This window comes from Orbicella faveolata, unplaced genomic scaffold (assembly GCF_042242905.1).
Source record: "Orbicella faveolata isolate gen_17 unplaced genomic scaffold, um_ofav_v1 contig_26, whole genome shotgun sequence".
Classification (NCBI taxonomy): Eukaryota; Metazoa; Cnidaria; class Anthozoa; order Scleractinia; family Merulinidae; genus Orbicella; species Orbicella faveolata.
In genome coordinates this window covers 2787501-2802486 of record NW_028301554.1, presented here as the reverse complement: position 1 = coordinate 2802486, position 14986 = coordinate 2787501, and the positions used below count along the sequence as shown (strand labels likewise).

General features: G+C 41.2%; 2 protein-coding genes across 3 annotated transcripts in view; both read right to left on the bottom strand.

Moving 5' to 3' along the window:
• Window positions 1-344: 344 nt before the first annotated feature.
• LOC110065032 (uncharacterized) lies at window positions 345-6114 on the bottom strand. The gene is made up of 5 exons (XM_020772138.2): window positions 5076-6114; window positions 3495-3579; window positions 2951-3071; window positions 1690-2837; window positions 345-1154 (listed from the first exon to the last, which is right to left on the bottom strand). The coding sequence occupies exons 1-5, from the start codon at window positions 5216-5218 to the stop codon at window positions 810-812; spliced, it is 1842 nt and encodes a 613-aa protein (XP_020627797.2). The 5' UTR covers window positions 5219-6114; the 3' UTR covers window positions 345-809.
• Window positions 6115-6558: 444 nt separating this feature from the next.
• The window catches only part of LOC110065030 (DNA mismatch repair protein Msh3-like), a 22078-nt gene continuing 13650 nt past the window's right edge, over window positions 6559-14986 (bottom strand). For both annotated transcript variants that reach the window (XM_020772135.2, XM_020772136.2), the window contains exons 13-23: window positions 14643-14709; window positions 13522-13623; window positions 12817-12881; window positions 12105-12329; window positions 11394-11508; window positions 10677-10745; window positions 10067-10155; window positions 9909-9966; window positions 9189-9317; window positions 8159-8496; window positions 6559-6788 (exon numbers count right to left, since the gene is read on the bottom strand). In XM_020772135.2, coding sequence (XP_020627794.2) covers window positions 6683-6788; window positions 8159-8496; window positions 9189-9317; window positions 9909-9966; window positions 10067-10155; window positions 10677-10745; window positions 11394-11508; window positions 12105-12329; window positions 12817-12881; window positions 13522-13623; window positions 14643-14709 — 1363 coding nt within the window. In that variant the 3' untranslated portion in view covers window positions 6559-6682. The remainder of the gene's footprint in view (window positions 6789-8158; window positions 8497-9188; window positions 9318-9908; window positions 9967-10066; window positions 10156-10676; window positions 10746-11393; window positions 11509-12104; window positions 12330-12816; window positions 12882-13521; window positions 13624-14642; window positions 14710-14986) is intronic.

Sequence of the window (14986 nt, the reverse complement as noted above, 5' to 3'; positions counted from 1 at the left end):
CTGTTTACATGCGAGAGGTTGGCACGTCGAGACGAAGGAAATCACTGTGAAACTACTTTTAAAGATAACTGAACATACTTTCAGGAACACAACTTACAGTAAAGCAATAAGATTTCGCTTCATCATGCAAAATCAATAAATTCAATGGCATCGAAAATGGCAGAGGCTGACTAGGGTACTTAAATGAACCATATACATCACACAGTAAAGGTTTAATGCATTTTGAGCTGCCAAGTTAAAAAAATGTTACAAGACAAGAAATTAGTTACGGAACATCACCTATGGAAATTATTGGTGATTATTTCATGGGTTCTTTCGCGATCATAAAATTGGACATTGACGTGTAAAAAAATAGGGTTCTTTTATTTTCTACTATAATATACATCTTTTCTTTTGATCTCTACAAAATATTCACTTTAATTGACTACAAAATATATTTTGGCTTTGTTGTTGTAAACGAGTCATCTGTTATTTCGGGAAAAAGGAGAAAAGGAAAAAGAAAACGATAAAGAAAACAGCAAGAATTAAATCTCGGTAGTCAACTTGTAACTTCTTTTGTAAATTCATTGAAGGAGAGTGTTTTTACTTTTGCCAAGTAAACAGGTGGAGAATTCGTAAGCGCCGATGAATGGCACAGGCAGTTCAATTTTGAAACACCATCACAGAGAGGGCTCTCTGATCTAGCTAGGCCAGCCAGGCACGACTGTATTCAAAACCTACAGAGAGCAATGTTTTTCAATGTCACTTTTTATAACATCGTATACCAGAATCAGAATAATTTATTCTTCGTCTTGAATTGTGTCTATTCTTTACCGAACATCAGGTTTCACTCCCGACCCACTCCCCGCGACTTCCCCGGTCACGGCATCTCCAACGATGCCCGAGCCATGCGATGTATCGCTCTGGGACTGGGCGCCAGAACCGGAACCTGTTTGTTCAGGAGAATGGGACTTAGCCCTCTCGCCATCAACATGAACTGCTGGACTCGCCTTAGTCTTCTCGCTTTCTTTTGACACAGCGTTTCGCAATGCATCCTGGATGGCGGACTCGATGTCTGCCTTGAGATCCTTTAGAGCTGAAGTGTCTGGCTTTGTTGGCGCGTCATTTGACTGCCCAGGGGTGGGTAGGGCTAGTTTGTCAACGGCTTGGTTTGCCTACAAACAGCACAATGGACTTAACATTAAAAGCTTGTAAACGCAACAAAAATGGTGTCTCTGGGTTAAATTGTTGCGTTGTTTTACCTCGGAGATTTTGACAATTTTATCTCGAATGACCAAAAAACTTAGTTGTTAAGTGACAGAAAATTATTTCTTTTAGACCACATTCGTATTCTCGGTATAGGACTGGAACTAGCTTGCAATAGAGGCTCATGCGGGGGAATATCATTAAAAAGAGATTAATGTCGTTTGCATTTAAAGAGACTTCCCGCATTAGCCTCAGTTGCATGCTAGTTCCAGTCCAATACCGAGAATACGAATAAGGTCAAAAAGTTCACACAATCAACTGAAAATTGAAAATTGCCAACCCAAGAAAATTAGAGGGTTTTTTTTTTCGACTAAGGGAAACAAAGCTCTCTTTCCCCTCCTTCAAATTTTATTCTGTTGACGCAAGTGTCCGTACGACTTTTCGAAAAACACTTCTTGTACTAGGTAAAACGATAAACTGAAAATAGGTTATCTATTTGAATACCTGTGGCTTGTTGTTATCCTGCTGTTGTTTGTTATTCGTTTGGTCTTCGTGTGGTTCTTGCTGCAATTGTTGTTGTTGTTGTTGTTGTTGTTGTTGCTGCTGTTGTGGAAATTCTTCTTGGAATTGTTGCCCCTGCGACTGTTGTCTAAATTGCTGCTGTGGTTCTTGCTGGAATTGCTGTCCCTGCGATTGTTGGCTAAATTGCTGTTGTTGTTGCTGTTGTTGTTGTTCATCTTTCCTGAACTGTTGTTGTTTTTGTTGTGGTTGCTGTGAAAACTGTTGTTGCCGCCGTTGTTGTTTTTGTTTGTAATAATAAGCTGCTTGGTTGTTTACTTGCGCTGTTCTCTGTCGAGGGTTGTATGCGGGTTTCCTTACGGCAGCGGGACGAGGAGCGGGCCTTCTTTGCTTACCATGATGCCGCTTTCCCCCGTGAAACGTTTTACTTCGATAATACGGACTGCTGGCTGCAGCTTGATAACCGTATGGACTTCCAAACCGGTTCGGATAACCCATGTTATTTACTCCGAATCCGGCCTGGGGATACGCACGGTTAATCTGTACATTCTGAGCTGCCAAAGCTTCGGGTCGATAATATCCGCGATAGGGCTGAGGCTGAGCAAATGCGTTCACACCAGGACGAGGCGGTCGAGTAACCGCGCCTGCATACCCTTGAGGACCTGGATTTACGTTTGTTTTACTGGCGGCCGTGAGTTTGGTTCTGTACTCTTTAAGGCGACGCTGATAATTTTTATAAGCTGCTATCATTTTCAACTTGGCCCTGTACACGTCCAGTGACGCCAAGTTGCCAAATTTGGACTGCAAGGAGTCTGGGCTCGCTTGCTGCAGCAGAGGATTTGAGCCAAGAAACGCAGCAGTATTTCCTGGCTGTTGCGCATGCGTAGAGGAACCATAAAAGGAATGCATCAGAGACGGGTTCTTCTGGTGCATGTTCACATGATTCATAAATGTCGGTGCAACGGCCGGGGCGGGAACGTGAATAGCGGAGGCATGGTGTGAGGGGAACACTTGAGCGTGAGGTCTGTAGTTAATGGCCTGAGCCAGCGATAAGGGTGTGGACGCTCCGCTGGTCAGCGGTGCAGTCTGCCTGAAAGACGACGCCACTGAATCGACGTATTGCATCAGTGAGCCTGCGCAGAACATAACAGTGTTCATTAAATTCAAGGGACCACACAGACATGAACAGTCATTTTGGTAACTCATAAAATGGCTCACAAATCGAAGGAAAGGTCCCATTACTTACCTCTGTCTCGTTGTCCAACATAGTCACCAACGTATTGACCATATTTGAATAGTTTGATGGTAGGATAACCTTGTATGTTAAACCGCTGACACAACTGTTTGCCGTCATTTACACAATCCACCTGTAAAACAGAGATAATTAATTCTGTGTTCATTAAAGTGGGAGACTTACAGTATCACCCCAAGTCTTTTTTTCGCTGAGCAGAATGTAAATTTTGGGTATTTAAGTGTTTTTATTCATCTCTAGTTTGAGATGCTTGAGGGACTCCTAGCACTTTTTTTTGCTATTTAACGATAAGTAAAACAAAAGTTTAGTTCTATGTGAATGAGTTTTTGTCTGAAAGAGAATAGCGGATTAAAATTTTAGGAAAAACACGGACCTTTCAAGTGACAACCAACAATTATGCAATTCTCCTCAGACACACAACCATTGCACGACAAAGCCTAACTAGCACAGCAGTTGCGTGACACACGTTCAATGACTCGTACGTGACAGCCCCACTGACACAACAATTGCATGGCAAAGTAAGTGTAGAGCAACTCACCTTAGCAAAAACAAACTGGTTCTTTGTAGCGAGTTGGTCTGCAGCTGCGTCCAACTCAGGACTGAGTTGTTGACAATGTGTGCACCTAGAGAAAACAAGAATGAATATTGTCAGAAGTTCACGACATTGTATGATGTTAGGTACTGTGGCTGAAGACCAAACAGCGTAAAACGCAAAAATAAAACTGATACTCACGGAAAAAAAGGGAAATAAAACGAAATGAAGAGTGTGCAATGTTACAGGAACATAAACCTAAGCATCTAGTAATTAAACGCATTTATGGCATGACCACGATAACACGATTGTTTTGACTCGTCATTTTTCTGAAATTCTTTGTTCGCCAACATATTTTCAATCATAACTTGGTGCAAACAGGTCATCTGACTTTAAATCGCATTTTCTAACAAAAAAGGATAGAGTACGTACAGAATGTGTCATTTCACCGAAATGCAAGGCTTAATTATAAAAAAAAAAAAACTGAGATCAAAGGTGCCATTATTAGGCAGGTTAGCTGTCGATCATTTGGCGGGGTTATAATTTGGCGCTTCGTTTGCGCCGAGGCCCTTGTCACGAAAATGGCCGCAAAATGCACGCAATGCACACTGGGTAAGGAGCCTTTTATAAGCAAGTTTCTCCCCCAAGTTGGTCACATTATCAGAGAAGGAAATGGAAAAACAAAAACAAAAAAAGATTACCAGCGATTATTAATTTACACAAGTTGTTTTGACGTACAGGTGGCTGAGAAGTAAATTTAATCCTGACAGGCTGGTGTTTTGTGAACGGAAAACTTGCTAGCCGTGAAATAAAATTCAACATTAAGATGTTAAAAGTTGTGTTGATCAAGGGGTTAAAATGTTAGGCGAAAAATGGTTGAATACGGAACAATGTAATGAACAACAAGGGTATCCTAAATTGTCAATCAAATTGACTGACGTTTGACGTTGTTGATTCTCGGGTGCCTGTAATCAGAACAGCTCATGACATTTGTTTTAAAAACGATCAAAACACAACTATTTTTCCACTTGATTTCGAGTACGCCTTCAATTTAGAATCCAGGCAGAAGCTGTATGGGTTACGATTCAACCATGTCAAGCCACTTTAATGATTTTTTGTAAAATAGAAATTTTACGATTAATACAAAAGGGAATTTTCATTTTAAGTGCAAAGTTAAGCAAGACATTGCGCAGCCAGATTTACCTGCTAAGTTCCTTCTTGCTGATAAAATCAAATAGCAAAACAGCAGCTCGTTCATTACGAAAAACATTTTATAACTACTAAACTCAGCGACGTTTGAGTTGAAGAATATCTCGTTGTAACTTAAGAAATAAACCTATGAAAAGTACATGTTCGTTTTCTGGGACAGAGACAAAAATATCGTTCGAACTTGTTGTTGCTGAATCGTGATTTTGGCGATTTCGACTCGTAATCGAAATTAGATGAAGATTTGCTACAGAAGTATAGGCTCTCAGCAAAGTCACGCTTGTGTACAAACAGCGGTATAGATTTAATATTCTCAGGTAACTAACGCATCCAAGCGTGAAATACACCATTCAAAAAATGTCAATATTTGATTCTACTCACCATGGCGCGAAGAAGTCTACAAGCATAATGTCCTTGTCTCGGATGTGACTCTCAAAATCCCGCTCGTTTAGATGGTACACGTTTTCGGAACCAAGACAGGCAGAAGAACCAAGTAACGCAAAAAAAGCGAAAACTGACAGCATTTTGGCGATGGAAACCACAGAAACACTAACGATTTATGATCCCCGGGAATTATATTTCATGTCAAAAATGATGAGGAATTTCTATTGGTTGGACACATTCAATCATTATTTATTTAAGGTAAATTACGTGAAGGAATTGAAAAACAACCCGCAGTCAAAGCAAAGCTACGATAAATTCATTATCTCGAGAAGGACACTCCCTTGTTACGGCACGGTATTTTGTCAAAATATTTACTTTTATTCACTAGCGCAAGGTTCAGAAATATAACTGAAATACCATCAGAGGGGAAAACCTTTTCAAAACAAATGCCACCGGTGCCCGGGTCTTGTGACAAGCGCTTGGGTCATTGTCTCAATCGAGTTATTTACTGGTCGATAAATACGGCAATTCTTAGATCACGGTCAATCTTTTGTAGCAGAGGTGTGGGAGATAATTATGGGCTCCTCCCATTAATTTCAGTTTTAAACAATGAGAAATTAAGGCTGGCTTCCAGTAGCGCATTGTGGGAGGCGCGGTGGCCTCATGTTTAGCGCGCTCGTCTCCGGATTGAGCGGTCTGGTTTGGAGCCCTGACCGGGGACATTGTGTTGTGTTCTTGGCTAAGACATTTAACTCTCACGATGCCTCTCTCCATCCAGGTGTATGAATGAGTACCGGCGAATTTAATGCTGGGGGTGACCCTGCGATGGTCTACCATCCCATCCAGGGTGGAGTAGAAATACTCCTAGTCGCTTCATACTACAGAAACCGGGATAAGCTTCGACATGATGGGCCACTAGGCTCGCATGCAGACTTAACCTTTCCTAGCGCATAAGCGTAAGTCCAAGCAACATACGCAAACAAAGTAAGGAGAAGCGCCTTTTGTTAAGAAACATTCCTAACAAAACGAGCTAATTATCAAGTTCTCCCTTCTTCTGCGAATGTTAGTTATGTTGGTTAGGTCAGTGGAGCACTATTTAAGCCGCATGCGGGAATCTGGATCAAGCGCAGTAATATTCTCCAGTACCAACTCGATATAATCGCCAAGGCTGTTCACATTCGAGCTTTTATTATAACAAAGACAAGGGAAACTAACAAAATGTTTCACTTCCCTTCACATATCTGCCTACTCTTTCCGATTCACAAGCTTGAGCTTTTTAAATCCTGGGACTAGCCAGAATTCAAAGAGACCCGAACATACCCGAAGACATCGAAAGATATCCGAGGACCTTCCCAAGATTTCCGAAGACGTTCAAACATTCCCTACTTTCAGTCCCTAGGCCGTGCTAAGACTTTTCCCTTGAAAAAGGGAGCAGTGGGTGAAATAGTGTTCTCTAGACATTTTAAGACTGACGCACACGAAAAAGTCAACAAAAGGAACTGTTTCCCACTTTAATTTGACTTCAGATAGTGCGTGTAGTTCTGCAAACAAAAGCTTAAAAAGTTGATTGACTATAAGATCAAGGCCTGCAGTCAAATGTTTGTCTATACTTCAGATGCAATCTTTTCCAATTCCATCCGTAGGTGTTCAATCGTCTCGAGTGTGACCGGCTTGCTTGAAAACAAGTCTTGGAAACTAGTCTTGATGGAACTGAGAGGAAGTGAAGCAAAACAAGAACTGATCAAGAATTGTTAAATCCGTTGCATTTTCCCATCCTAAACATCATGAGATGTCAAAATTCTGGGTTTTTCTGAGAACGTAAACTTTGACGGCTTTGATATTTTTCACATTTCTATTTTAAAACTAACGCTGTCCTGTGCTAGTTCTGACAACAATAGACACACTGAACGGATGTGACCAACAATCAGATTTCTTAGTAAAATCAATTAATTTCTAGAAGTGACGTTGTCCTCAGCGTTGCAGTTGAACCTTAAGGAACTTAAGCCCAGAAAATTAAGATTTACTTGAGAATCTACATCTATTCAGAGCATTTTTTGGTTTAAGAACCAGCTTCCGCTGAATGCGCAAGCAGAGCGTTCAATTACCAGACGTCGTGTTTCTCGTTGCCCACTGCAAACCACGAAGAATTAAGAAACAGTCTTCGTGTTTCCCGTTGCCCAATGCAAACTACGCAGAATTGGGTCATTTAGAGGACACCTCAACAATCTTACAAGATGTACAATGCAAGTGCAGAGCCATTGCTTGGTACATATTCCCAGTTCATGTTCAGACCGAAACAAATTCGTCCCTTTTCCCAGCTTCCTACTTATCACTGCCAGCTACCAGCAAAGAACGCTAAAAATGCCCGTTTTGCACGGGACATACCAAATCGGGTGACAATCTTTACTTGGGGAAAATATGGCGATTTTCCTAATTTTGAGTTATGACCTTATGAGAAACAACTGGAAATTACCTCACTTGCTGTTTAAACTGAAATGAAGCGACATCAAATTTTTGGAGTCCCGTGCAAAGCTGGAAATATCTCGAGGATACTCAAGATAAATTCCGGGAAGATTGGCCTCAAACGCCATTTGGGAAATTTGAGAAGGGAAAAATCAACAACAACAAAAATATGTCATGTGGAAGCAAAAACTCGGGAAGCATAATACAACTATAATTTAAACCTTGATTCCAGGCTCTATCAACTTTGCCTCCCTTGTTGACAAGGGAGGCAAACGAGAGAGAGCCTGGGAACGAGGTTGCTGTAAGTAGGCCTTAGCAGTACTTTTGTAGCCTCACGCAGATGTGATTTTTTTTGGAGGGGTCGGGGAAGGGGGGAGGGGGGGGGGGGGAGGAGGGAGAGGGAGAGGGGCGCTCGTCACGAAATCTTTCGTTAAGGAGGAATGCGTGACGAGCCAACATGAAGAATGTCTATACCTTCGGGGTTATACTTTTTGCACCATTGCAGAAACGTGTCTCGAAACGGGTTTGTCCGTTGCACGGTTTGTTACAAAATATATGACATTGCACTGTGCAATATGTCCTTGTGAAATTCCATTGCTTAATTGCAAGCCACTCACCGTCTTGTTGTGATCAAGTTCTCCAGTTCTCGTGATTTTGCGGCAGCCTTTTTGAGTATTTCATCTGGAACGCCTGCTAAGCGAGCGACATTTAAGCCATAACTTCTCGCCGCAGCTCCATTCACCAAGTGATACAAGAACGTCACTGTCGGTACAGTAGACGGTAAGTGCTGCTCCTCAGCCTCCCCTCCCCCAGTATCCTGTATGGTGCTCTGTTGCTCTTGTTCCTCTTCTGACGTCATAAACGCCATGTGGTTGTTAGTGACTTGGTTTGGGAAGATGGCGTCGAGCTCGGCTAGTGACGGATAATGTGTTACAAAGAGAGTCAAGCTGGAAACCTGTTGGGGGGATAACATTTTAATGAAAACGATGAACTAAAGAACAGCAGTACCCTTAAAAGAGTTTTCTACGCGTCTTGCAAAACTCTCAACCTTTAATTCATCCAAAGCTATGTGATACACTGTCGTAATACATGAGAGGTAATTGCGAACAAAATAGAAGCAAAGTAAGGGCCATTGACAAGTGCTGTTTGCTCAAAATACTTGAGTGTTATTGGCAGTATAATAGATAGTTTTTGGCTTCTTTACATGCCAATGATATAGATTTAGGCCCCGTTCACAATACGCCGGAGAAATTTGAAAACGCATCTTTATTTCTATGGTTACGCCTACCTTCCACACTAATCTGTCACGTAAACGGAGCTTTTCGTAAACACTCTTCAAACTGGAGCAATTTGAAAACGCCAGCTTTTCGTTTTAATATGGACGGAAAACAGTTTGAAAACGGAGCTTTCCGAAAACGATGGCGTTACAAAAATCATGTGATTTCCCTGTCTGAGTTTTCCTCAAACACAAATTCAAAATGACCGAATATTGTTGCATTTTCAGATTCTCCTGCGTAGTGTGGACCTAAACACCTTTTTGCCGAGGACGCAAAAAAAATTCGAAGAAATCTATTAACTATCAAGGCCAGGGTTTGCCAGGGCCGACTCTGCTAGTAGCGCATTTTTTTGTCTTGAGTCAAAACCTACCTGACTAATGAAGTGATGTAGAGTAGCATACGCAATGGCCGTGCCGTCATGGGTACTAGTACCCCGGCCCAGCTCGTCCAGAATGACAAGTGACTTCGGTGTGGCCTGGGCAATTATATCAGAAGTTTCCTACGACAATAAGAAAGACAGTAACGTGTTCAAGAGCTTTCTGTAATGAATGTCATTCTTAGCTAATGACATTGCCTCCAAATACCGCAAAGAACCAATGAGAACTCTCAGTAAAAACTTGCAACCGGACGAAAGCGCGGGAGATTTGGAGAAACCAATTCATGGTTCACAGCGGTCGAGCGCAAAAATAGCACGCCTCCTGCCTCGATGTTTGTAAGAGCTTGAAGCAAAAATGTACAACTCTTCTGTATGAACGTTACAAAACTGACGAGTAGCAATAAACAAAATTACAAGTTGAAAAATAGGCGGATTTCAATTATTTAATTCTCTATGCATAATGATATGCAGAGTACAAAGCTTGACTTTTCAGTGACTGCCTCATTTGTTGGGTTTAAATTGGAACATTTCGACAATTTGAGACCTTCATAAGCGGTAGTTTTGACGAGAAATGCGCGTGCAAGGACTTTGACCGCTGAGGAAATTCACGGATTATCACCTCGTTGACGGAAAATAAACCAGGTTTGTACAAATTGGTTACACCAACCTGATTTTAATTACAGTTGAAATAGAGATTAAGTAGAATAAATTTACCTGCAGTTCGACCATAAACGTACTTTGCCCTTTGTAAATGTTGTCTGTAGCTCCCATTCTATCGACAAATAACAACAAACACAAAAGAAATTTAACAAAATTACTAGAGTGCAGGCACTTAAGAAAAAAAAAAAGTGATTTCAATGTTCAATTTGTACCTGGTAAAAACCGCGTCCAAGACTCCAACCCGTGCTTCCTCGGCTGGCACAAACGAGCCGACCTGGGCCAGAATAGCAATCAAAGCAACCTACGAGGGGAGGTTTGAGTCATGTTTTGGCTGGACTTTAACATGAACAACTTGACTGACATGATCTTTGAAAACATGGTCGGGTTGACTGACATGATCTTTACAGAATGGTTCGGTTAACTTATTAATTCACTCCTTCCGGTTCGTTCGTTCGTGCGTTCGATCGTTCGTTTATTTCCCCTTTCGTTCGTTCGTGCGGGTGTGCAGGCGTTCGTTCGCTCCTTAGTCCCTCTGTTTCGTTCGTTCGCTCGTTCGTTCGTGTCGTTCGCGTCGTTTCGTTCGATCTCACGTTCACTCCAGTCGTTCGTTCGTACGATCAAACAATCGTTAGCTTGTTCACTTAAACACTAGGAAACAATTCTTTTTATGGAGTCTCGTCTTTTTCTTTCATGAAGTCTCTTTCTTTTTCTCGTCTTCTTATATGAAGTCTCAATCATACCTAAACTTGTCATATTTCACAGAAAGCTCCTTCATAGCCAAAGAAAGGATAATATCGTTGGTTTAGAGTTGGAGATTTGCACCTGTTTGATGTAAGAACTCTTTCCGCCCATATTTGGTCCAGTAATGATCATACAGCGATTGCTGTTTACCTAAAAAGAAAAACTAACCATTAAACTTGATCCTTTTTGTTACAGGAATGTCTTAATATATTATGACCTGTTACAAACAAGTAACTTCTGCTATGTGCACAAATTACACTGTAGTTTTAATTCTTTTTTACACTTAATGGTCACAGAACGTCTACTTTAAACAGTAACAGATTGTTAGATTCATGGGTGGCGCAGAATTCAGATTTCCAAATTCTCTGATTTTTGGCTTTTCGCTGACTTTTCTCTGATAAAAATAACATTTCCCTGACCAAATAAATTCAAATGCCGGATTAGAAGCGGCCTCCAGCCTCCTCTAACTGCCATCCCTTCCAACCACTTAACAACAAATTCGCTGTCTTCATTGAGGACCAGAACATCGCTGACATCACAGTGACCTGAAAGGCTTCTTCCAGCCTTCAAAGGTATTAAATCGGCATACTTAAAATTTTAATTTTCACTGACTTCTCTTCAAAACGTCAATTTTCCCTGACTAAAAATAAGATTCCTTGACTTCTAAGTGACCATGATTTTTTTGCTCCCCCACCCCCCCCCCCCCCAAACCATTCTCTGAACTGTGGCAACCTTGTAACATTCAATTATACTACAGTAGATACAAACAAGGACAAAACAGTCACGTGATTCACTCACATTCATGTGCGTATCATTTGGTACATATTGTTTATTCTCTTGCAGACAGGAGTCCAAAACAGGATGCCGTCCTTGTTTGATGTAAATGTGGGCTTCACAGTCCTTCACAACAGGCCTGTAGGAGACACAATAAAGGCATTTACATTCTCTTTTCTTATCCAGTAACTGCCACCCCTTGTTTACCACTGTACTGATGATGTTCACGTTTCGTTTCTTTCAAGCACTTAAAAGCTTCTGCCTGAGAGACCGGGACAAACTTGGAAATGAGGGTTGGCCGATTTTCCTAAAAATCTACGCACAAAGTCCTTATGGAGACTTACGTAAAATCCCAAAGTTTCAGCTTCACTGATCGTTTTCCACCCGAGTTCTGGATATCAGCCCCACGGGTGTCCTGTGAGGCCAAATTTGGACCAAATGTTCAAGCATTTTTCAACAACTCCCTCACAGAGTAAGAAATTATTTCAAACAAAACCAAAGTCGTCTACCTATTGCTTAAGCTTTTATAGGTTGAGATCTCGGCCGGAGCCTTTATGGAATAATTTTATTGATTCTTGTTTTATTATTTTCGTCGTCGTCGTCGTCGTCGTCGTCGTCGTCGTCGTCGTCGTCGTCGTCGTCGTCGTCGTCGTCGTCGTCGTCATTATTATTATTGTCTATTAATGAAAATATATTCGGTCTATTCATTGTTGACGAAAACTTAACAAGTTATACCTTGTGAAACCCGTTTGCTTGGCTACAGCAGCCAAGGAAAACAAACAGTCGAGTGTAGCGATGTGATGTACAGCCTTGCGATATCTGGAACACCCTTCTGAGAACAGCGCCAGGAATTCCAGCCACGCCTCCTGACATGCGATTGAGAGCTGTTCACGCCACTGACAGAGAAGTTTGAACTTGTCCTCCACAAAAGGCGTCCTGAATCTTGAAACCTGTTTGGTCCTGGAGGATAACAAAACAAACATCAACAAAAGTGACCAAGATTTTAATTCATCTTACAATTTTAATACATTGCCAATCAGACAGGTAATGAGAATTAACAAAAATATCAACCAGGAGATATTGTTTTGATGTAACACCACATTCTCTTAAGGAAATGTATGACTGTTGGCGAGGAGAGTTAGGATAAGGAGCTTTGGTGGCGAGGAAAAACTCTTCCGTAGAGCACAAGTTATCTGTCTTCCGAAATTTCTTCAAAGTCTGCAATTTTGCTGCAATGGCGGTCACTGGAACTATGTAAATTTTTTAATCGTTTGTTAAAATTCATCATTCCCTTTGCTGACTGGGCGAACGCTGCTTTTTCACTGATGAAATTTCATCGTTCGCGTTCCTAATTGGTTGAGCTTTGCGATTGTCGTGAAATGAAAAAAAAAATTCCAATAAGTGACAACAAAGATTCAGTGCAGCAGAAACTCTGCTTGGAACTTACGCGCTAATTTTGCTCCAGACGCTGGGCACCATCTTCAAATTTGTATTCCTTACTTCAATCAAGAACTAGAAGACAACAAAAGCCATGTAAAAGATGACTACCAAATACATGCAAGGATAATTTCAGCACACGCTTTTACCGAGAAAAACAAAAATCTATGTCAAAAATTGTTCAAAGCCCTTGTGAAATGGAAATACACTGTAGCATGGCTGCCTCACTGTCTTAAGTAAATAAGCCGCCTTAATAAATTTTCTACTAAAATAACAGAGTGAATGAGTGAGTGAGTGAGTGAGTGAGTGAGTGAGTGAGTGAGTGAGTGAGTGAGTGAGTGAGTGAGTGAGTGAGTGAGTGAGTGAGTGAGTGAGTGAGTGAGTGAGTGAGTGAGTGAGTGACTGACTGACTGACTGACAGGCTGACTGACAGGCTGACTGACTGACTGACTGACTGACTGACGGAGTGACACAGTGACTGACTGATTGACTGACTGACTGACTGACTGACACAATGACTGACTGACACACTGACAGACTGAGAGAATGACAGACTGAAAGACTGTAAAACTATCAGACTGACTGACTGACTGACTGACTGACTGACTGAATGGCTGACAGACTCGCTAACTTGAATCTGTAAGTTCGGTGTGGAACAAAGGGCTTCAACAACACTCCGCCAACGAATTCTGAACTAAAATATTAACAAAAATACCTCATTCCCCGAGACACAACAGTAATCCAGCGATGGGTGACGTAAAATCTGTCTAAACTCAGAACGGTGGCTCTTCAACTCTGCTAGAATCTTTTCAATCTCCTAATTCCAGGGGAAACAAAGTGTGCATACGTCTGTTTAGCAAAAAAATGATGGGGCAAGCAAGTACAAGCAGGGGATTGAAAAGAGAGAATTGTAAGGGGAGGTAAGCCTGGATTGGTGATCGAGAACAATTTTTCGTAGTAATAAAATGTTTATTCCTCTCATTTAGTGGGAAAAATAATAATTCATCAAGCTTAAACAAAAGAAATCTTAACCTTGACAGCGTTTGGATATTTGATCTGAATTAGGATAGATTCTTACGATTTTATTTTTCTGCTTCCAGAAACCTTGCAAACCCGCCTTACGACCACCCCGTTAATACGACCACCTCCTTATTACGACCACTTTATTCTGGCCCGAACAAAGGATCAGTCAGTCATTTTCTTATTTAACGAACTCCTTTAATACAGCCCGCTGTTAATATGGCCAGATTTTTGTGTCCTATTGGTGACCGGATTAACGGGGTTCCACTGCAGTTTTGGTTTCGATTGAAAAGAAACACATGATTGAAACAGTGTTTCACCGCATTTTCAAACCACTCGAAGTTCGTCAAAACTGAATACTCCGCTTCGCGTCGTATTTTCAACTCTCTTCTCGGTGTTTGGAAATGTGGTAAAGACAAGGTCAGTTGTGTTTGATTTATCAATCATCACAAACAAATACAACAAATAGAGCAAATTAAGAATCCTAACCGGCAAGAGGTGGACTAGTTGGCTATTTGACAATTATGGCCGAGGAGTTAAATTTGGGCCTGCCGTGAAACAACCCCAGCTAGAGGTCAGAACTGCACTTGAATTGAGGACTGACCTCCCCCCCCCCCCCCCCCCCCATCCCCTTTCCCTCGTTAACCACTGGATGATGCTGTCTTCAAAATGAATGAAAGCTGCAAAATCACAGTTCACACCAAACTGGGTAACAATATTTGTACATTAAATCACGGCTCATTTGTCTCAAACACGTGTTTCGTTGGTGATCTTGAAAACGCATGCTTCAGTAAGACAAATTGTTATACTGCTCACCAAGTTGCATTTTAAAATTGCAGGGAACTTTGCCTGGTCACAAAATAGCTTGGTTTTATCGCCAACCCTAAAGGTGGAGAGAATATCAAAGTTACATGACTTTAAATAATTTAGTATTACAACACTTACAAAAATTTCACCAGAACTGTAATAAATAATAAAAATAAAAATAAATAATAAAAAACTGTAATTGAATAAAATGTCGATCCCTTCGAGACTAAAAAACTTAAGTTCTCTTTTAAAGGCATTCAATGGCTCTTTTTGCACGCAATAATTTGGAAAAAGTACACGACTCTCATTGGTCGATAGATGTGTTCATAAAAGCAATAGAAGACTTTTTCCTT

Excerpts from the sequence above, each read along its gene's own strand:
- LOC110065032 (XM_020772138.2), bottom strand. The coding sequence starts at position 5,218 with ATGCTGTCAGTTTTCGCTTTTTTTGCGTTACTTGGTTCTTCTGCCTGT. Across the intron at positions 3,072-3,494 it reads ACCAGTTTGTTTTTGCTAAG|GTGGATTGTGTAAATGACGG; the intron begins GTGAGTTGCTCT and ends TCTGTTTTACAG. Across the intron at positions 1,155-1,689 it reads AGGATAACAACAAGCCACAG|GCAAACCAAGCCGTTGACAA; the intron begins GTATTCAAATAG and ends TGCTGTTTGTAG.